Below are 23,012 nucleotides of genomic sequence, written 5' to 3' on the forward strand. Positions count from 1 at the left end.
ATGCTTTATGCCCTAAAATGTAGGGCTCTTAAGCATGTGAATAAGGAGGGAAGCATGGACTAATATTACCAATAACAATCAGACTTCACCGCTACAAAAGCAAGGGTATGGACATGATTTTTGGATCAGGGCCACCCCAACTAGTACCCAATCAGGAGAAAGGATGAGGATCAAAGGCTTCTGGATTTAAACCCCAAGCCACACACAAAAAAGTGGTTTCTATCAGAACAGCCAAGTGCCACAGCTATTGTGGGAGACTGTGTGGTCCCCATGTCAATTAACAGAAGCCTGTCTGTACTTTGGGCAGCTAAAACTCCTTTGCTTCCAATTTTATCTCGGGGGTGGTGGGGAGGGGGGCTAGGAACCTCAAAGAAAAGACAAATAAAAGCAAAATATCCCCCACTGATTCCCAAGGCTGTGTAAGTACTTGTCTTCATTGTGGCCAAGACTAGATTGATCAAGCCTAAGCGTTTTAATGATCACACCCCAACATGTATTTTTCTACAATTTTGATCTTTTCATAGGTGAAGAGAATAGAACAGATAAAAGATATATCAGCCAAAACACTCTTTACTCTCCCGGCAGAGTTGCAAGCTATAAACAAAAATAACGGTTTTGCTCTTATATTCAGAACCCTTGCCGGGCTGCTATGGAAAATAATGCTGCTACTGGCACGGTAGAGTCTTGCAAAAACGTGTTACGAAGCCACAATACAATGGGACACTTACGGTGCTGCTATGATTAGACCACTTCTATTCAATAGGGCTAACTAACGACTTATTTTTTTCCTTTGGTGTTTTGAGGCCTATTACTGTGTTGAACATAACAAGCCTCATTTTGTTTTCCTAACCATGCTCGTCCCTCTCCCTGAAGACTACAATTTGATATTTATGAAATCATATAAGAATACTGTATAATCTCCCTCACCCCCTCCCAAACTGTCTAAAATTATTCAGCGGACAAAAGAAGAATGTACACTTCAGATCATGTGTCCTTTGCTGACAGCCTCTGTGTCTCTCTCCCTTTCTCCTCCCCCTCTATCTGGCTAGAGTACACCATGTACTCAGGAGATAATTGACTGTGGAATATGATGATGTTTATTCAAAAACAGGTCACACAGACTGCAATGTGAGAGTCTCCCTTTATACTCTCACTTATTCTCCTCTAATGGAAAGGCACAGCGCTGTGCGCTACAAATCACAAATGTGGGGCCTTAATTACTTCTTTAGCTGTCACCTGCTGAGACAAATCGACTACAAATGTGCCCTCATCCCTGGAATCATTGAGTTTGGAAAACTCACCCCAGATTGCTGATTTAGAATAAACTGTGGTGCGAGCAAGCCTGTGCGGACATGATGCTAACAGTACGGTCAATGTCGTCGAGAAGTGCACAGCACCATAAGAAACTTTACTTGCTCAGGAATAAAACAAATCAACATGAATTTAGGTGTGGCAAGGTGTGATTTTTTTTTAAAAAAATATGCCATTAATCTTTGTCATGGTATAGTAAACAATCCTGGTCTTCGCCCTGAGGTCAGAACTTCTACTTCCTGTGGCCAGTGTCTGTCATTTTGGCCAATACCATACACAGAAAAATGGAATAGCATAAAAGAGACCCCTGGGAAGCCAAAGGCAGCATGCAGCAGAAGTGCATGCTATGCCGACTGCTTCAGTTAGAAGAGGCACACCAGTATCCTACAGATCTTACTTAAAGCCTTTGAGTGTCTGTCACTGGGCGGTCATTAAGATCTATTATCCATGAATCTATAAAGGACTCAACTTTCTTTTCTATGTCTGTTTCAGGAAGTTTGTAGGGACTCTAAAGACATACTATGTCTAAAAGACAACCAACCAACCAACCAAACAAACAAACAAAAGCAGAGTCTTTAATCATAAGCCAACTGCCAGTGTAATCCCAACTCAGTGTGTGGTAGAGCTTCCCTATATCCTATACAAGGGCATCCAGTCTCTCTCTCTCTCCCCTCCCCAACTTGTCTTCTCCCCTAAGCCCCATCAGCATCAGCTGGGCCACTGAACTCCCTTTAGTACTGAACTCCAATCAGGAATCAGCATTCACTTCAGCAAACATTAAGAGCTTATTGTGTCTTTTGAGAGATGTGAGAAAATGAATGCTCATTATTTCAAGTGAAGGTGACATCATTTCTCCACACCCCAGGGTATCGTCTCAGTGCTCACGGTAACAAGTTACCTTCTGGATTTTGTAAATGGAATGCTGATTTGTTGGGGCAATTTCCAAGCTCACCCCACCCCACACAGAGACAGAGCCCCTTTGATACTCACACAGGATTGTCTGTATTTCCCTTGTGTTTGGACATACAACCCTAGATGGTTCAAAATACCCCGCCTGAGCACATCAGCATAATCTCGCAAAGCCTGTTCTCACATTATTTGTGGGGAAAGAAGAACCAAATGTCCTGGTAAGCTCTCGAGAACAAGGTGTCTTGTGAGCCTTATGCTCCACCATTCCAATGAAAGGGGATTAGAGACGCATCCAAACCCTCAGTGCCTACTTAGAAGCAAACAGCCTTCCCCATCGTGCCTGCAATGGGAAGGAGCAGCACTAACAACCAACTCCCTAATTTACTCTTCCTCCTTCCAGATGTCACTGAACCCACTCAAAACCTCTCATCAGAACAGAATTAATCTGTGGAATCTGATGTGTGCAGCAAAGTGCAGAGCTTATTTCTGTCTCACAGTTCTGGAAGTCTTGGGTTAAGTAGAAAGTGCCCTGAGATTGCTGAATCAGAGGGCAGACAGGAAGGGATTGCTGCTTCTGCTTCTGCTCTAGTCTATTTGATCCTCCACACCTAGGAATTCTTAAGTAAATGACCCAAAAGTTAATCCTGCCATGTATTTCTTTCCCTACTACCTGTGAGGGCTGGAACGTCATCTCCTTTTAGTCTAAGACACCAAGAAAAAGATCTGACATAAAGAAGTGGCCAGTGAGTGTCTGCAGGACAAGTAAGAAAAATAAGGAATATGAAACCCATGCTACATAAGCTCCCCTGTCCTCAGTGACAAAGTGAAATAGGGAAACTTCAGGATGGTGACCTGAATGTCTGAGAAAATCTTAATCTAAAGCACCAAGTGCTTCCTAGTGCTTAATGTTTATTTGACTCTATTTTCTATGGTTTATAGGCATAGTTTATATGGAACATTTCCATTCGGCCTTTGTATAGGCCAGCTGCCAATATATCTTGTATTAAACCAGATGGAAGAAACCAGTGTATGCTTTTGGACTAATCAAACTACACAGCTCATCTATGAGTTCTCCCACAGAACCAGCGAGCCACGTCAGAACAACGCAAAACATGGGATCAAAACATTCGAAGACTCCAAATTAATGCTCCAAACTAAAATCCAAAGAGCAACCAGAAATAGCTCTACAGTCTACAATATACAAGTTTGCATCCACCAAAGACGGACCTGCAAATCAGACTGACAAGAACCTACAGCAATGACATGCACATGAATTTTCCAGTTCTCTTTCTGCCATCTCACCTGTACGCTTTATAAAAGTATACACCTGTTTCTGGTCAAAGGTCGGCAGGTTCTTAGCGCTAGCATGCTGGCCCTCACCCAATCTCATTTGGTTTTAATATATAGATACCACCAGGGTAAGCTGTTAGAAACATCACTGTGGGATGCAAAATCCTGCGAAAGCTAATGTTCTAAACAGGGCGTCTCTTCACTTTAAATAGATGACCTGGTTTGGGATAGTCTTTCCCATAACTACTTTGAATAACTCAGTATACGGATAGCCATTCCCACAAGAGGGCTATGCTAATACTGTTACAAGCCTGCTTCTGTCACTGCTAAATGTCTTCGGGGCGATTAGCCCACACAGCTGCCTATGCTTAGCTCTTCTCATCAAGTTACAGTGAGAGCAGCTGGGGAAACCATGATACCACCAATGCAGGAACCTCTCTAAGGAACTGTACTTCACAGTATAGTGCGACATGACCCCAAAGGCCTCTGGTTAGATTGGTGGGTGTCCTTGTGTTATCAGACAGTAGACAGTAATATATATTACTGTCATCCCTGCCCTAAGTGGTTCAGAATTCAATAAGCTGGCAGTAGCATATAGCTCATCTATAAAAATTAAAGTACTAACAGACTGGTATAAGCAGGGATAATTATGCATAGAATAAATATTCAAATGTCCCCATTGGTTCTGATCACACTGGGTAATGCAGAGCCAATGACTTGTCCGGGATTGCAGGCGTCCTCTGTCTGAGCCAAGGAAAGCTCAGTAACATGGTCAACAACAGGCTGACTTCTATAGCAAGGAGTCAAAGGAGTAAGAGCAAATGGGGAACAGGAAAAAGCACAACAGAATCTGAGGGAAGATCAAGACCAGAGGAGAACACAGGAACAGGTTCGAAGTGGGTCCAACAAGCATTCATTCCCCCATGGTCTTAGTACTGAGGCATGAGGTCTTGGTAGAATGTTACTCAGATCTTTTCTCAAAGAAATGGCTTAGAGTCTCCAGAACAGATAGGTGACTGGATATTCTCAACCTGTTAAATCAGAGGGCATTAAACCCTGGAGGCATTCCCCTCTAGCAATGTGGTGGTTACCAGTCTAGGGCTTCCCTTATCTCATTTGTCTTGCCATTGTCTTATCCAGGAGACTAAACTGTTGGAAACCCAGATTAAGTCCGTAAGAAGTGCTGCAACACCCAGCACCACACCACTGGGGTCGTCTTCCTCTCCCCAGTTCCCCCAATCTCAACCACACTCCCTTTAGGCCAGAATAAAGGGAACTCCCTAGACAAGTCTTGGCTAAGCACTCAATTGAAAGTAAGAACGAAGTTTGGGGACTCCCTGTTTCTGCTGTCAACAACATCATGGGTGTCCAATCCCTCAAATGGGGTACGCAGCATGGCAGGCACTTAAAAAAGGTGCTTGATGAGGAAATAAAAGTAAGGGGGAAGGAGTCAGTCACAGAAGGAATGACTTCCAAGCAAGTAGCCAGAGTAGAAGGAAACCTTTAAACAAATGTGGATGGAGAGAAAGGAATCCAGCATCCAGGGCACACACCTATACTGGACTGGGATGAAGTCCCAGAATCGCAGCATCCAGGGCGCACACCTATACTGGACTACAAGGAAGTCCTGAGAGGGTCTTGAGCAGTATGGCCACCGATGCCCACCCAAGCTCACATGAGGCTGTATCACTGTGACCATGGGAATGTGGGGGGAGAGAAAAGGGAAACGAAGGAGATATGTTTATACTTCTTTTGTTAAACTTATTTTACTATGTTTTTATTTATCGTGTGTCTATGTACATGCACACATATGTATTTATATGTATATACATACATGCATATCAGTGTCACACATACACACGTGCATGCATGTGTGTATCTGTGTGTGTGCATGTGTGTGTATGTGTGAGAGCTCAAATGTGTCAGAACTGCATACACAAAGGTCAGAGAACAACTATTGGGAGTCAGTCCTTTCCTTCCATCACGTTGGCCCCAGGAACTGAACTCAGATTGTCAGTCTTGGTGACAAGTCATTTCATCCACTGAGCTATTTTGCTGGCTCAGGGACATTTAGCCATATGTAACAAGCTACTTTAATATGATTTGCTACAGAACGAGTCCATGTCACGGCCAGTTATCATGTCACAGGGATGAGTGCCCAGACTATTTCTAATGGTCCCGCTTCTACTTTCCATTGAGTTCACTGATACAGAGAGTCCAGAGTGGTGTGATATCAATGTGTCCTGCAACAGCCAGCATGGGGCTTATGCTGCAGAAAGAGACAGCAGGCAGGGCAAAGACCTAGTGCCCCATGTTAGAACTGACGTAAAGTTGGCCACACACATGGGGGATAGTGGCTGAGACACAAGGAAGATCATTTCTTACCAGGGAAGTACTCAGTACTGTGCTGGGAACAATTACAAACGCACTCCAGTATAATTCATTCCAATGCGGACAGCACAGAGTAGAACTGACCAGCTCTGAACTGTGCTAATGCTACAAACTGTTAGCCTCACGAGATCATGGTTATGAAGCAGGACAAAATGATTCATGGATGGGGGTCCCCACAACATGAGGAACCTTATTAAAGCGTCGCAGCGTTAGGAAGGCTGAGCGCCACTGGACTTAGATGATGAAAAACAAAGAGCAGCCTGTTCGAAAGATAAAAACAAAGAGTTTTCTGTTCGAAAAATAACTAGGGAGCTCACCTGGCTGTCACTCTGTGGCTTCATATTAAAAAGTGACACTCAGCACCTTAACACGCAAGGCTTGCCTGACATCAAAAGAGAAGTGAGTTCACAACTGGTGAGCCTTGCTGAGCATCTCTTACCTATTTTATAAACAGGCAGTAAAAGTGCAGCAGGAAAGTTAGGGCAGGAACTTTGGTTATTCTTTGGTGGAATTCTCCTGAGGCTCAGTTTTCTGCAAGGTGAAAAATCAGGGTCTAAGTAGAATCCACACACACTGGCAGTGTGACTGAAGGTCAGAGGCACCACACCGGAAGTCCTGATCTGCCTGGATGCCCTTTGGCACTGGCCCCGAGAGGTGGTCTCCTCAGAACCCATTCTTGTTTTGCATGGGATAACTCATATCTGATTCTGGTGGAAAGAATCCAGTTCCATAAAAAGTAGATTTTAAAAAAAAAGATAAAAAGAAGGAAGAAAAAAGAAAGAAAGGCGAGCCACTAATGAATCAGGGAGAACAGGTGAGCAGATTGAGTCCTGAAAGGTTGTCAAATCTATGAGAAGGATTCTATTTTGACAACTGCATCTACGTATCTGGCATAAGCCACTCAACATCAGCAACCTCCTTAGGTCAGAACTGTGCAGGTTTGTGCCCATCACACCAAAGAAAGTGTTGGAGCAGAGGTTGGGCAATGAAAAAGTGGGCACTAACTGGGTTTCTTCTTCCTCTCACTTCACCTGCCAGTCTAGCCTACAAACCTGAGCATGCTGCTGCCTGCCTAAGGGCCCTTCCCACTTAGGCTGTCCTCTCTAGAAAAATGGGCACATACTCTGGTGGGGGGAGTGGCTTCACCAGTCCTTCACTGACATCTGGGCAGGTGGTGTTTCCAGTGCCACTTAACTCCATTCTCCTCCACGGACGACTTCACCCTCACTCCTTCTATCCCTGTAAACGCAAGCTTGGAGGACTTGGCATCACTCCTGTTTCCTTAGCCTGTAATGGCTTTCATTCGGTCCTTAGAACTTAGCTCATCCTTTTAGCATTGGTCCAGACGTCATTGATTCCAAGACTCACCCTAAGTCGGCTATTTCAATCAGTAACCCTGGATGCCACCGAGCTCAAAAAATGTCATCAATGCAAATTCAGCTGAGGAACTGGACGTGAAGAAGACTGAGGGCAAAAGGAAGGGGAGTCAAGATGACTAGACAATTCATACTAGGAATATTTATATGAACCAGAGCAGGGGTCACTGATGGTGTCTTCCTGCCTCTCTCCAATAAACAGAATGTTATACTAAAAAAGAGCTTATAAATTAATTTTATCATTTTTTTCTGAGTCCAACCCTGGCATCAAATCATAGTTGGATATTCTGATTTTTCAAGGGATGATCTTAGGATGTGCGAGTTGACATATAATTGAGCCCTTCTGTCTTAATGGTCACCTATGTGTATATTTATGAAAGCTCATAACATGAAATCGGGTACAGTTCTTGATCTCTGTCAGCTTTGTTATCTGGAGGAGAATCGTCTCATCTACTGAACATGCTAAAGAGATGACATGAGTCAATCCACATAAGCTCTTAGCACTTGGCCTGACAAAAACAATCAATATCGGCAGTTATTAATCCATAGAGCTTTAATACATTTAAAAGATTGTCTATCATTTAAAAATCTTAGGCCCTATTTTTAGTCTAAGCCCAGCAGTGCAGGAGAACAATTCGTCAAGTTGAAGTGGCATTTTAGAATAAAAAGCGCCTCGACATCTATTCACCACATTGGAGGGCACAATCTGTCTTCTCCTTTGAGAGCCAAAGTGAATAGACAACACACGGAGTTACAGTCACTGCTGGAGGTCGGGGACAAGATGGAGACGGAGGGGAGAAAACTCGCAGGACACCTCCAGGAAGTGGGTATCACACATAGTACCATCAGAATCATATGGCCTTCCCACTTCTCAGAAGACACTGTCACAGCATGGCAGAGATACCTGTATACAACTTTAGGGAGGGGAGATTTTGAAATCAACGCTTGCTTGTTCTTTTGTTAGAAATGCATTTTTTTCACTGAGAACTCGCTGTGTTTAAGTCACATTAGCTATGTAGCAGTTAAAATGACAAACACACACATACACAAACACAAAAAAACCCTAAAAGACAACATCCCGCTCTTATGACACATTCCATATGGAAAGAACAAAGACTAAGTGATTAACATAGATAACAAGAGGTTAGGGAGATAGTTCCGTCAGAGAAGTGCTTCTCCCACAGGCCTGAGCACAACAGTCAGATAGACACCACCCATGGGCCATCAGGACATGTGAGTGCACTTGTAAACCCACTACAGGAAAGAAGGCGCCATAGGGGCCACCCAGTCTAGCAAAATCTGCAAGCCCCAGGACCCAGGGAGAGACTGTCCCTTTAGGAACAATGAGGGTGTCTCTTGAAGAATGCCACCCAAAGTTCATTCACATAAATAAGCACACACATAAACATGCACACATATTTGCATAATACACAAACTGTACTAAAACGTATTTGACATTCTATATACACACATATTATATATAAATACCACACACATAATACATATATGAAAACACTGTGTTTGGTGGTGATAAATTTTACAGGGGAAAATGAAGCAGAGTGGAGAGTTTACAGGGTACCTTTGGCAGAGTGGTGAAGAGTACTATGTAAATGATGTCATATAGGATATACACTGGGCCATGGAGATACCCTGTTAAACCACTCTAAGTAGAAGGAGGCAAAGTCAAGGCCTGTATGCAGGTGCATGGCTGAACACAATGTGACCGCTGAGGACTGGAGTGACATGGCAGGTGAGATCGTGACAGTCCTAAGTGGACAAAGAAACTTGCAAGCAGAGTTCTGTTTTGTCTTTATCCCTGGATGGTGTGAGAGGGGCGTCACCTGCACACCAAGACAGCACTAAGATAGCATGGCTTCTAGAGAATCACTGTGGAGACGAAGAGGCTGAAGACAGACAGGTACAAAAGGGGCTAAGCAATAGGAATCGACTATGGCTCAGGCGACATGTGATGGGGCAGGCCAGCCTACGGGCACTGGCGTACTTGGCAGTTGCAGATTCTGTACTAGGTTCTAGGGAAACACAGAAGAATATATTATGAGAACAAGAATAGTCAAAAATGGCTTCGGGTTTCAGGCCTGAGTTTCTGGAAGAGCAAAATCAACAGTTCTGAAGAGATGAGGACTGTGAGTGGGAGGAGCAGGCTTGAATGGGAGGAAGAGTGGGAAGCAATATTTCCATACTGACCCTTGAGCATGAAACCAGCTTCACCCCGACAGGCCAGGGGTAAAGCATCTCATGTTACCGTGGAGCAAAGAAGGAAAACTGTAACAGTATGGGGCCAGGAAATTCACCTCAGTGACTAAAACAGACTGCGGCCAGTGGAGATTAATCTGTTATGATACAAAGTAGGATTTCAGCAGCCAACCAGACTGAAGAACAGAACCGCAATTAAAGAAGAAGCCATTCATTTAAAATATACATTAAAAACCCATGTAAACAACTCACGAATCCATGGCAATCAATAAATACCATTTCACTTATGATTGCTTTATTGATTTGCTCAGGAGTGCATGACTCGGGATAGGTACCGATTGTGTCAGAGACAAATAAAGAAGAGCACATGCATGCTTCCTGCTCCCAAAGTGCACGCCTTTCTACTGGAAGGGAAGGTCACACAACAGGAGTCAGACCAAATAGGTAAGTGCAGCACTTGGGAGGCAAAGGCAGGAGGATCAGAAGTTTGAGGCCTACCTGGGCTACACAGTATGGTCTCACCAAAACCAGCTAATTAATTTAAAAAGTAATGATTTTTAAATCAAATGAGGTTTGGAAAATACAGAGAGGCTGAGACCGTTGCACATCTCTGACGTGGACGCAATCAGTCTTGGAGAACAGTCCTGCTGCTCCTTTGGAAACCAGTCCAGCATTACCCCACAATGCTCACAATCGCTAGGCAGTTCTACTGTGAGACATACATGCAAGACAGCTAAAAAGACATGCCCCAGAAATACAAACAGAAAGCAGGAAAACATCCAAAGCCATCAACTTGTTAAAGAATAGATATGATTTGGAAAACCGGTGAGGTTATTGTTCAGTAATAAAAAGGGAATGGACTAGTCATCTACATTAAAAATGGATGGAATTTGAAAATACCAGACTAATGAGACAGTTACATAAGACTATATGATTCCATGTCAAAATCGGTCTATGCGTTGATTATATCTGCATAGCCGAGTTACTATCTGCAGCTGCTAGGCTAGAGGCGAAACTGCTAAGGACAAGGGGTTCCTATAAGGGGTGGGAAAGGGGCAGTGACTGTGAGGGTGACACAATCTTGCTCTCACAAACACACACAACTGAAAATACACATCAGATGCAAATGATCTCAACCTAGATACTATTTTTATGATACAGATATAATGAAGAGATAATAATATATAATACAGATACAATAAGATATAAGATATACCCAATAAGCACATATCGTAGCAAACAATTAAAGTGATGCCATGAAAAATTCCAGAGAATAAGCTGATCATAGGGAAACCGGCTGAATGGCCAAGCTTCATGAACACCTAGATAGGAAAACTGAACAAGAGTATTTCATTAGGCTTGGAAAAACAGGGCAGGCTGTTGGAACCACTCTGCAAACAGTGGGTTAATCTCTCACTTAAAGTTTTTATTAGACTTATTACTTTTATTTTATAAGCGAGTGCTTTGCCTGCATGTATGTTGTAATACATGCAGGATTGATTCCCATGAACATTGGAAGAGAGTATCAGATTCCCTGGAACTGGAGTTACCGCGGGTCAAGAACTGCCACTTTGGTACTCTAAATCGATTTCTGGTCTCCCGCAAGAGGAACAAGTACTTTTAACTGCTGACTCATCTCTCCAGCTCCTATTTTTCACTTTTATATTTACTTCTTTTCTCCCTAAAAAGTCCAACCATGGCAGTACATTCTAACTCAAGATTCGAAAGAAAGAAAGAAAGAAAGAAAGAAAGAAAGAAAGAAAGAAAGAAAGAAAGAAAGAAATCAGCACACAGGAAGAAGCAACATAATTTCAAGATATCTTATTTCCTTCAAAAATTTATTTTTTAATTAGGGAGAGGAGTGTGTGTGTGTGTGTGTGTGTGTGTGTGTGTGTGTACAAATGAATGTGTACGTGTGCACATGTGCACGAGTGTGCATGCACATATGCTTCTCTCTCTCTTTCCACAATGCAGGTCCCTGGGACTGAACTGAGGAAGTCAGGCATTATAGAAGCACTCTTATCCAATGAGCCATCTTATTTGGCTCCAATTTACCGTGTATTTGATAAAGCATCAGGGACCATCCTCTGTTAGTGACATACAAATCATATCTTATGCTATGTAGGCCATGGGATCCCAAGTCTCTTTCCATTCTCTCCCTCAGGTCCTGGCCATGAAGTAATCAAGCTTTGTTCTGGAAGTATCTCTCTGCCAATAGACTTCATATGCCATAGCAATCCTTCAAATCAACTAAACAAAAATCAGCATTTTCTCAATAAGTTGATGACCTATGATATTTTTATAATGATGGAATGCTAAGACATTACCTAAGGTAATTCTATACAGACTGACATTACAGAATACTCGTGTGAACCACGAAGAATAAGGAATGAGGAGCACTAAGAATCAGACATACTCTTCATTCGTTCCCAGCTGAACAATCCATAGATACATAACAACAGATAACAATATGCATGACATTTTTAAAAACGGAATAAAAAAAGCAGGACCTATTATCTTGATTTTAGATTTAGGGTATAGTTTTACCTCCTCAATTCTTGACAGATATTGGGTTTTTAAATGGTAGGTCCCAGGAAGACAATGCTAAATATAAGTGTATAAATCACTAGGTCAAGGAATATTTTATGTTTGGACAACTGAACGATGAGCTGATTACTTAAACAAAGACCTCCAGGGATGGAGGCAGACACCGCAGTGGAAAGAACGCTGCCGGGCAGCCTTGGCGAGTGACCTCTCTTCTCATGCTCAGAGTTGGCAAAGACACTAGAAAGGCTAACTCTGGACACACTGTGGGTGCTCCCTCTGTGTGAACATGCTTAGTGCACTTTATACCGTGTGCTTTCTAAAAATTACATGCTATTTTATACATTTCAGTGTCGTTTTTAAGTAAGAGTCAGGAAAAAAGAACCATATTTTCTAAAGAACATTCCTTAAATTCCAAGGAGGAAATGGAGCAAACACATCATATTATTGGCTAGGAGTATTTATAAATTTGGATTTTCCATCTTCCAGAAAATCAGAGATCCAAAATAACAAGTAAATCTTTATTTTTGGAACAATGACACAGAATTATACTAGCTAAAACAGCTGAATTAACTGGGCAGAGAGACTCCTGCCTATAAATCCTCGCACTTGGGACATTGAGGCGGAAGGACCTCTGCAAGTTCAAGGCCAACCTGGGCTACTTCGTGAGACCTTGTCTCATCCCCCCATCTTTGTCCACTCCACCGAGCCCCCCAAAACTTCTCTTCCACTGTGGAAAAAATCCTGATATTGTATCTTTAAATTAATTAGTTTGAAACATTCACCACTAATCAATAAAGGGCACATTTCTGTTTTCAAGGAAGAGAATAACCAGAGACTTGCCTCTGAAATTGGGAGGCATTATGGTTCGCCTCGGCCAGGAAGGAAAGAAAATTTCAAAAGTACAGGTCCATAAGCCAGGGATTTATTTTGCTATAAAGTTACAATGAAGCAAAATGATGAAATCAATAATTTGAAATAGGTTTTTACTGTGAACACAGAAAAAAAAACATTGTTAGAATCTGATGCTGCAATTATTTAATTTTTCAGAAAACATTAGAGATGTGAATTTTTAGGCACTGTAACACATACAAGGTATAGATGAAAAATAAAAGTCACAAACCTCTCTGAAGGTACTAGGATGGGGCTCCAGAAACTAGCATGTAATATTAAGGGCGGGCATGAACAGAGCCGGAATCACGATAAACACCTACAGTTCTTTGGAGAGCAGCAGTAAGAACAGCCATTCTTGGGCCGTCGAGCTTCTCTGCCGCTTACCCTCATGGCCAATCATACTTCCCTACAGCAAACCAGCAAACAAGCACAAACGAAAACAGAAAAAAGTGACAGGGTTAAAATGATAGAAACCACAGATTTATAACCTCGTTCAAGTCTCCTGTGCCCATCGCCAGGTTCTCATGTTTCTTTATCACCCAGTGCTTACTCTTCCCTGTTCAGCTTACATCACAATTAAAATTGGCAAATTTCTGATAAAAACTAACACAGGGGAAAGACATAGGAGTAGCCAAAACATGTGTTAAACATGAGCAGTCAAAAGAAAAATGTAAATTTAACCACAGTGGGACAGGACTACATCCCAGAAGAGTGGCTAGCCAGAGGGCTGATGAGAAAGCACTGGGAAAGTGAGAAACTTCTTGACCTCTCCCACGTGGCTGCCTGAGTGCAAAACACTACACTGGGGAAAAGACTTGAAAACTTTCTTTTCTTCTTCTTTTTTTGACCACCAGAGCTAGCGACCAAATTCAGGGCCCCATCTCTACCACTGAGTTAGACTCAGATCACAGCACACACAAATGATTTCAAGGGTGCAGAAGAGAAATAAACGAACTCAGGAGTAAAAGGAAATGGTGTCCCCACTTTCAGACATAAGCATGCTTGCTGTCAAGTGTCTTCCCAGGCCCCTGGATGGGATGCTGATGCCCCTCCCCCGTGACAGGGAGGGGAGAACCCAGGTACACAGCTCATGAGGTAGAAACGTGTTCTTAAGAAAAGTGAGAAGTAAAAGCATTTCCAAGAGAAGTCCCTACTGTTTACTAGATGATATACAAGTGTTGGGGGTGGGGTGATGCTTTGGGACACTACTCTGAGCTGGACATTTTGGGTCCTCCAGCATCCTGGTTCAGCATCCCAGTCAATTTCTGTTGGATGCCTGTATCGTCTAGTTTGATGACGTAATATCTTCCTGCTGTTATATGTTCTTTTCTTAAAAGCTTTACCTACGGAGAAAGCGTGCTGTGCCCAGGACTCTCTTACTGGGAACGGCAGCTGGCTATCTTAAAGGGGTTTCCCCAGACGATTTCTGCTGCATGTTTGGAGCCTCCAATTTGATGATTTATGCATGTGTGTCACCCCCTTCTCTCTTTTTACTTTCGCTTGCTAAACATACAATGGACTCACTTTTTCAAATCTAAAGGATGGCCCTAATATATCATTCCGTGAACCATAAGGGACAATGAGGAATGGAGAAGAGAAAGCGTGGTTATAGGCATTTAGTGGGGATCTCCCCACTTCCCCCAAACTGCTGACCTCACTCACACTGCACCACAGCTGCCTAGGCTGGGGTCTGTGCACAGCACACAGTAGCCCAGGGCACTCTAAGTCCATGTGCAACAGCATGGATATGGAGCCTCTTCCTTTCAAATACCCAACAATGCCAAGACCCAGGTCATCGCTCCCCTGAGAATGCAGATAATTTCCAAAATAGTTGACTTTGCAGCTTCCCAGGAACTGGACACGTGACACAGGCAAGTGATTCATGAATGAGGAAGAATAAAGCTTGGACTTGAGTTCACCTAATGTCCATGGTCATGCAGGTCCACAGTGGTCCTCAAGGGCAGTGACCAACATCCCAGCCACTGGCCTCAAGTTACCGTTTCCATCCTCATCACCATGCGGTACCAGATGACAGCGGCAGAGGCAAAACACATGTCCCAGCCCACCTTTCTGCCGGCCCTGAATGCTTCCTGTTTCTGTTCCTAGGAAAGAGAGGCAGCCAACACGAGGATTTCCAAAAGGAAGGCTCTTTAGCATACCAGCCGTTCCTGCAGTCCACTCTAGACACGCCACTGTAAGAAGCTATAGACATTTCCACATTTTGAAACTACAGGGATGTATGGAATGGTACTACACCATCTCAGATGTTTTCTTAATATTTATAGAATATTAAGAAACACTTTTTCTTTCCTGAACTATTATGTATCTCCCAAGTCCCAAATCTAAATTAAAAATTCAAAAGTCTGGAGCCGGGCAGTGGTGGCACACACCTTTAATCCCAGCACTGGGGAGGCAGAGGCAGGCGGATCTCTGAGTTCGAGGCCAGCCTGGTCTACAAGAGCTAGTTCCAGGACAGGCTCTAGAAACTATAGGGAAACCCTGTCTCGAAAAACCAAAAAAAAAAAAAAAAAAAAAAAAAAAAAAAAAAAAAAAAAATTAAAAAGTCTGTTGGATTCTGGTAATGAAACTGTCTGTGTTAGATGCATTGAGGGATGGTCTGACATTTTTAAAAGCCAAACATCCTGAAGGGCATTTCAAGGGCGCTTTAATAGAACATGACTTTAGACTTTCACATAAGTATAACATGGGGGAAGAGAGTCCTGCAACTTTTCTTGGGTGCACAGCACCGTGTCTTCACACACCAGAAAACAGCTGTCCCCTCAGTCCCATGGCTGAGGCTAATCTAGATCTTAGTCTATGACAGGAAAACAGATGCTAAACTCACTTCATCACTATATGCTTGAGAATCACGATGCCTTCAAAACGCTGCCCTGGCATCCAGCAAGCTGGGCCACCTTACCTGAATATTGCAAGAAACACATAGGCCCCTTCGGAAGGAAGTTAACACACAGAAACAGAGTTAGAGTTAGCCTGTGTAAATCAGCCTGGAAGAAAAGATGCCAGTGTATCTTCAAGAGGACTTTGAGAAGGAAATGTTTGCTTCTTGCAACAGCTTGATTATTACAGTGTTTCTCAAGGGAATCAGCCCGTTTGGTACCGGGAGCACACTGCAGGCTACTAAAGCACACAAACTCACTGCTCAGTGCATTGTGGAAACACAAATATAATCCTGACCTCACAAGTTCTGACTTTCTCTTTCTTCACACCTTTCTTTTCCTTATCTTTTCCTATGCTTCCACTCTTTTTCTTTCCTATGTTCTAAAATGTAGGAAAGTTGAAACCACAGATCCCAAATACAGTGGAGGAAAGAAAAAAGAAGCCCTAATAGATTCAATGTCAAGTGTTCTGAAATCCTCAGTGTAATGAAATGCCCTGTTTAAAGATACAAAGCATCTTTTCTATTAGTATATAAATAAATAAAAACAAATGAAAGTCAGTGGAGAGCCCTCCCTTGGGAGTTACTCTGGCTGTGGAAATATCCAACTCGTTGCCATCACTAATTAGAGAAGATGACACCTTCCTTTAGCATTGGCTGAAAATATGACAAAGAAGTCAAGAGTTTTTCTTCTGACTGATCAAAGGTTGTAAAGAAAGAACTGCGATAGGAATTAGGAGCTTACTTCTGATGGCAGAAATCACATCCTTCGGCCAAACAGACTCAATATGGAAGGAACAAAGGCTTCTCCGCACAGGTGCTGTTGGATTCAGCAGTGCTCTGCTCAGAGAGCGTCTGGGAAAGGGCCCACTCCTCATCGGCAGATGCCCACCCTACTGACAGAAGATGCCATGGCACTTCAACCTTCTCTTTGCCTTCCCACAGCACAGACAGATGGCTAAATGCCAATCTCAAACCACTCTCTTCCATAATCACAGGGAAAAGTACATGACTGCATTTTTGTTTTTAATTTGCAAATTGATCTGATGTGAAAATACATGACACTGTTGAGAAACAAATATTTCCACTTCTTAAAAAATGATATTCAATCCACCGACACCCCAAATCAGCAGTGATGCCATTAGTCATTGTGGGCCATTACCTTCTTCCAGTAAGAAGCAAAGTTTTACAGCCTCTGTTGAGGAGTTATACCAAATACTGAACTGGGATTTATAATATCCGGGGTCAAAACATGCCTTGCTTATACATATATTTTTGTCTTCTCTGATTACCCAGTGGTGAAACAACTCCTTTGAAGGATTTTGACATGACCTCTTTCTCTGAGTAGGCCTCTATAAAATAGGTGCAGAACGATAAAGACACCAGAAATCAATCCTATGTATCATGTTCACATGGGTGAACATGAGTACATATACATATGTACTCTATATGTGCATACATACCATCCCTTAAAAAAGCTAGGTTTTGTGTCTGTTTTTAAATAAGCCGCATGGCCACAGCCTTCCTAAACATTACAGTAGATTCCTCGTAGATTGAGGCAGGGTCAACTCCTGGTCTCTCTCGCTAAATGTGAAGCTTGCAATCTCTGTTGCTCTGGCCAGCCTGACTCCCGTGGTCTCTGCTTCTCTGATGCTGGATTGCAGGAGGGCCACCACGCATATCTAGCTTTTAAAAGGGTCATCACACTTAATGGTCCTCACAATTTACCCACAAATTCATCTCCCAGCCGTGAAGAGCTTCCTCTGTGTTAGGAGGTTTCAGTCATATTCCAAAAGCCACTTGACCTTTTTTTACGAAAGCCTCAGGAAAATGATCCAGGTTAGCCTACCTTGATAAAAGGGTCATAGATGAGCTTGCAGATTCCTCCAGCACATCACAGGCCCCACTTGGAAACACCGTGTACTTTTACAGACTCTGATACTTGTTTGGAGCACAATGATATAAGAGCAGCTTTCACATAAGAGCGATGAGCTAGAGCTTATACATATCAGATAGGGCATTTTAAAAATTTTATTTTTTGCTCCAAAGTTGAATATGAGAAAGATCTGCTATGACATTGACAATCTGATCAAAATTTGGAAAGGACTAAAACAATACAGTCTAATTGTCTCCTCAATCCATCACTTCAAATTCCCATTCAGCTTCAAGATATACAAAGGCCCTGGAACCCTGGCATCTTCACACCTCTTACTGAATGGGAAGGAGGACTTGGTCCTAAGCCAGGGACTGAAAGCTGGCTCAGTCTTCATTTCACCCCCTTAATAGCAGTTCTGATAGGAGCACAGTGTTGTCCCAGGACTAAGGGGAACACCCAAGTTACGATGAGTATGAAGTACAGTATATACTCTGTAGCTCTATAGTGTCTGTAGTCATTAGCAGTAACTGGGTAGACTGAATTTAAACAAAATCTATATACAGTGCTGGCTATTAACTCTAACAACAGAAGGGAGCCGCCATTCACAACAGATTTTCAAACATTCCTAATGGAGTTAAAGACTGAAGAGTGAGACTCTTGCCAGAGAATATGTGATCTAAAAAATAAGGGCCAATGACAGGCCCTATGATCTACCCTTATTTCCCAAGGAAAGTAGCCTGCCTGTCTTAGATACACTTGACCTGCTCTTGGCTATTTCTTTGACCCTTGTGGCCACTGTGGTACCGATGCTGCTTGACTTCTTACCACCTTTAGCATGGGATTTGCCTGTCAGTAGTTTATGCGATTGCCCTGGACACCTCTCACCTATAGACCCGGGAATTCCTTGTACCTGACAAAGCATGAGATATTGCAATAATATCCACATGCCATGCAAGCGCAACATGTCTGAAGATGCTTCTGCACTATCCAGAAAGGGATGCTCTAATGGACAGAATATAATAGCTGCAAGATGAATTATTTTTTGTTACTTCCCCCAGATCAGATTTTTCTGAGATATGTGTTCATTTGGGTTTGGGAAGAAAATCCTTCATTACTGAGCAATTGGTTGCACTGGATGCTAAACAGTGATTATATTGGTACTGAGCAAACAGGACCACACTCAGCTTTCCTGCTTCACTGCTTTCCTCCGGGGCGCCATCTGCTAATGGAAAGAGGTGCACGTGCACGTCTGTCTTCAGTGCTGCTCTCTAGGGAAGGCAGATTAAGCAGATATTTCCTTTTTCCCAATGCTATGTCAGTCAACTTCTTACCTTTGGCTGCAGTGGGGGTGCACACTGGGCTGGCACAGGGTCTGTGATATAGGTCTTCTTGGGACCACTGACAGGATACATCCCAGTAGGGTTCTGATTCCCAGCTCCAGAAGCAGCATACCCAGGTTCCCGCTTCCAGGTATTAGGCTGAACTTGTTGTTGTCCATAAGAAGGATCCACATCATTTCTGCCCCCATAACCAGGCCCTGCTGCATAATAGGGTTCATAATAGCGTCCTTGGTTGGGAGTATACCCATATCCCGGCTCAGGCTGATGTCCCGGGGGTGGAATATAAGCATAGTCGGCACCAGCACGAGTTGAAGGAGGACACTGTCCTGACGGAGGAACTGGCTGAGTGTTATAGCCTTGAGGTCCTGGGCCATATATTTGTCCAGCAGATGGGCCAGCCATGTAATGTGGGCTGGGCTGGGCCGACTTCACTTGCACATTGAAGGTGGGCCTCGAAGGTGTGGATGCTGTAGTGTAAGAGGCTGGAACTGGCTGAGGCTGCGGTTTGAGAGTGCCGATGGGTGTCACGGGGATGGGTGCAGACTGGGGTGAAGGCTGTGGTTTCATCGCCGACTTCTTGGTTGCCGTCAGAGGGGGCTGGTTTGGAATGACCATTCTCTTATGTCCCGTGACAGGAGTAGACACTGGAGGAGAGGATGTTAGACTAGCAGAGCCCTGAAATGAAAGAGAAGCTTGATTTTAAAAAAAAAATGATCAGCAATAAAAGAAAAATGATACGCAACAGGGAGAATGGCTAATTAGGTGGAAAATGTAGAAATAAGACATGGCCTTTCCTTAAGGAGCTCACTAACTGAACCTCGGTAGTTGTGTGCAGCACCAATGAGATAAAACACCAGGAATATGCTTAACCAAGGTGCGGGCTATTTGCTGACTCACAACGAAAGCAGTGATGAAAATAAGTATGTAAATACATTTGTAAAACTTCAGGTCTAGAGTGATACTTATCAAACCATACAAATAGAGCAGTTATTTATTTCACACTCAGATGAGAACAGAAGAGACCACACATAGCCAAACCAGTCGTGGAAAGGGGGAACAAAGCAGGATTCATCTTGATGTGGGAGTCTTCTGTTTGAGTTGATTTCATTGGCTAATAAAGAAACTGCCTGGCCCATTTGATAGACCGCCCCTTAGGTGGGTGGAGTAGACAGAACAGGAAGAGGAAGTGAGGTAGAAGGATCAGTAGGATGCCACACCTCTCCTAAGTTAGGCAGACTGCTGTGCCTCTCCTCAGAGAGATGCGAGATGCGATGGAGCCAGCCACCAGGTCAGACATGCTGAATCTTTGCCGGTAAGACACCATTTGTGGTGTTACAAAGATTATTAGATATGAGTTAGTCAAGATGTGAGTAAGAGGCTGGAAATAATGGGCCAGGCAGTATTTAAAAGAATACAGTTTCCGTGTAATTATTTCGGGTAAAGCTAGCCAGTGGTTGGGAGCTGGGGAGCGGGAAACCTGCCCGCAGCTCCACACTACAGAATGGGCAGGACACATCACTACATCATCCCACTGTTGATTTCAAAATATTTTTTGGCAATCTGTTTTTTTTTTTTTTTTTTTTTTTTTGGTTTTTCGAGACAGGGTTTCCCTGTAGTTTCTAGAGCCTGTCCTGGAACTAGCTCTTGTAGACCAGGCTGGCCTTGAACTCAGAGATTCGCCTGCCTCTGCCTCCCGAGTGCTGGGATTAAAGGCGTGCGCCGCCACCACCGCCCGGCCTATTTTGCCAATCTTAATAAGAATGTTGCAACAACATAAAGAGAGACCTAGGATGGAAGGAACAGAAAAGGCAGTCTGGAAACAAACAAACACATATAACGTTCACTTATTTTCTACACGAGTGCCAAGAACAAACAGTGGAAAAGGTACAATGTCTTTTACAGATTGTGTGGAAACACTGGGTTTCATCAACCAGAAAGCTAATTAGAGACTGGGCTTACACCACCAACTCAAGATGCTTCTAAAGATGGAAACACTCGAGGAGAGAACACAGAAACAAAGTTTAAGAGAATGGTCTCGACAACGATGTCATGGATATGGCACTGGAAGCACAGGCAACAGAAACACAGTGAACCAGGGAAACGATATCGTATTGAATATCTCTACAGAGCAAAAACAGCAGAATGAAATGCAAGCCATGAATGGAAGCAAGTAAGGGGCCAACCACCAAAGTCTTTAAGAAAGCCTACGGCACAGTACACAGAGACAAAGAGGGGATCAAGAGAGGACTCGGTTCCTAGGATCCACATGCCTGCTCGCAACCACCCATAACTCCAGTTCCAGGGGACCTGATACTGTTTCGGGCATTCATGGACACCAGAAATGCATGGTGTACATGTATGTATACACGCAAATAAATGTCCATAAAATAAACATAAAAAATAATAAAGAGGGACTTTTAAAACACAAGCTTAGGATTTAGAAATAACAACAAAAATACTTCCCTAAATGGCGTACAAGAGACAAAACATTAAACACTGTTCAAAATTACTAATACAGAAAGGCAAACCAAATTCAAATGAGGAGTCACATCTTTGTCAGGATCGTTGTTATCAGGCAAAGCCAACAGGCAAAGTAGTGCTGGCAAGAATGGTAGGGTCTCTGCATGCTGCCGTTGGGAAGGCACAGTAACAGGGCTGACAGGAAACACGGTAGGGAAGTCTTGAAAATATTAACACGGCACAACATATGACATGGCAATTTCCCTTCCTGGTATTATTGGAATGTGGATCTTCAAGAGAAAGTGTCATTTTTATGTTCATTACAGCACTATTTACAATAACAAGAAAAAAAACACCTAAGATGTTTATCAGTAGACAAATATTGCGTGATTTTACCCCACGAAATGTTGAAAATAGCTAAGATTCACCAAAGCCAAGAACAGGGACGAGAGTGGAGAAGGGCTGGTGTCTTAGTTAGGGTGTCTATTGGTGTGATGAAACACCATGAACAAAAGCAAGTTGGGGAGGAGAAGGTTTATTTGGCTTCTGTTTACACACCACTGTTTATCAGAATAGGAACTCAAGCAACCCAGGGACCTAGAGGCAGGAACTGATGCAGAGGCCATGAAGGAGTGCTGCCTACTGGCTTGCTCAGCCTATTTTCTTGTAGCATCAAAGTCCACAAGCCCAGGGAAGGCACCACCAACAATGGGCTGTCCCCTCCCCCATGAATCACCAGTTAAGAAAATGCCCTACAGGTTTGCCTACCCACACAATCTTACGGAGGCGTTTTTCCCAGTTGAGACCCCCTCCTCTCCTATGACTCCAGCATGCATCAAGCTGACATAAAACTAGCCAGCATAATGGGGGGGGGGATATTAAACAGGGCGTTCCCAATAAATTGATCTGTTCTCAGTCAAGCAAGATAAGCTGTGAAGGTCCACTGTTCAATAGTGTACTTACTATCATCAATAATAAATTGTGCAATGAGAGTTTTCTCGGAAGAGACAGGAAAACAAGAAGCTATCCTGACATGACCACAAGGGAAGGCGAGGCCTGGCTCCTAAGAGAGGACAGGTGAGAGCCAAACCCGTGTCTTCCAGTCTCTTGTACGCAGCAATTCTCACTGTGTCCCGGCGAAGAGTGCTACCTCAGACCCACTCTAGCACCACAGGGCTTCATTAATATACACCGAAGATGCTGGGAAAACGAATGGCGGAAAAATCAGCACATAAAAAGATTCAAGTCTCAGAAAATCACACATACATGCATGTATAGATGAGTGTGATATTTAAATGTGCTCGATTTTCCTAACCGAAGTGTTAAATTATGACAAAAATTCAAGAATCCGTACAAAATCAAAAATAAGATAAAATGTCAAAATATATTCTTGGAACCACCAAATAATCCAATAAACAGAAAATATTCGGCAACATGACTCTTCAATTAACTGATTATGTGGACCAGATAAGCATTGGCACAGTTTTCTTTAACCATGAAGAACACAAATA

General features: G+C 43.1%; 1 protein-coding gene across 4 annotated transcripts in view; it reads right to left on the reverse strand.

Moving 5' to 3' along the window:
• Positions 1-23,012, reverse strand: part of LOC119824574 (LIM domain containing preferred translocation partner in lipoma) — a 600,040-nt gene that overhangs the window by 205,754 nt on the left and 371,274 nt on the right. For all 4 annotated transcript variants that reach the window (XM_038344782.1, XM_038344779.1, XM_038344780.1 and 1 more), the window contains one exon: positions 19,033-19,716. In XM_038344782.1, coding sequence (XP_038200710.1) covers positions 19,033-19,716 — 684 coding nt within the window. The remainder of the gene's footprint in view (positions 1-19,032; positions 19,717-23,012) is intronic.

This window comes from Arvicola amphibius, chromosome 10, assembly GCF_903992535.2.
Source record: "Arvicola amphibius chromosome 10, mArvAmp1.2, whole genome shotgun sequence".
Classification (NCBI taxonomy): domain Eukaryota; kingdom Metazoa; phylum Chordata; class Mammalia; order Rodentia; family Cricetidae; genus Arvicola; species Arvicola amphibius.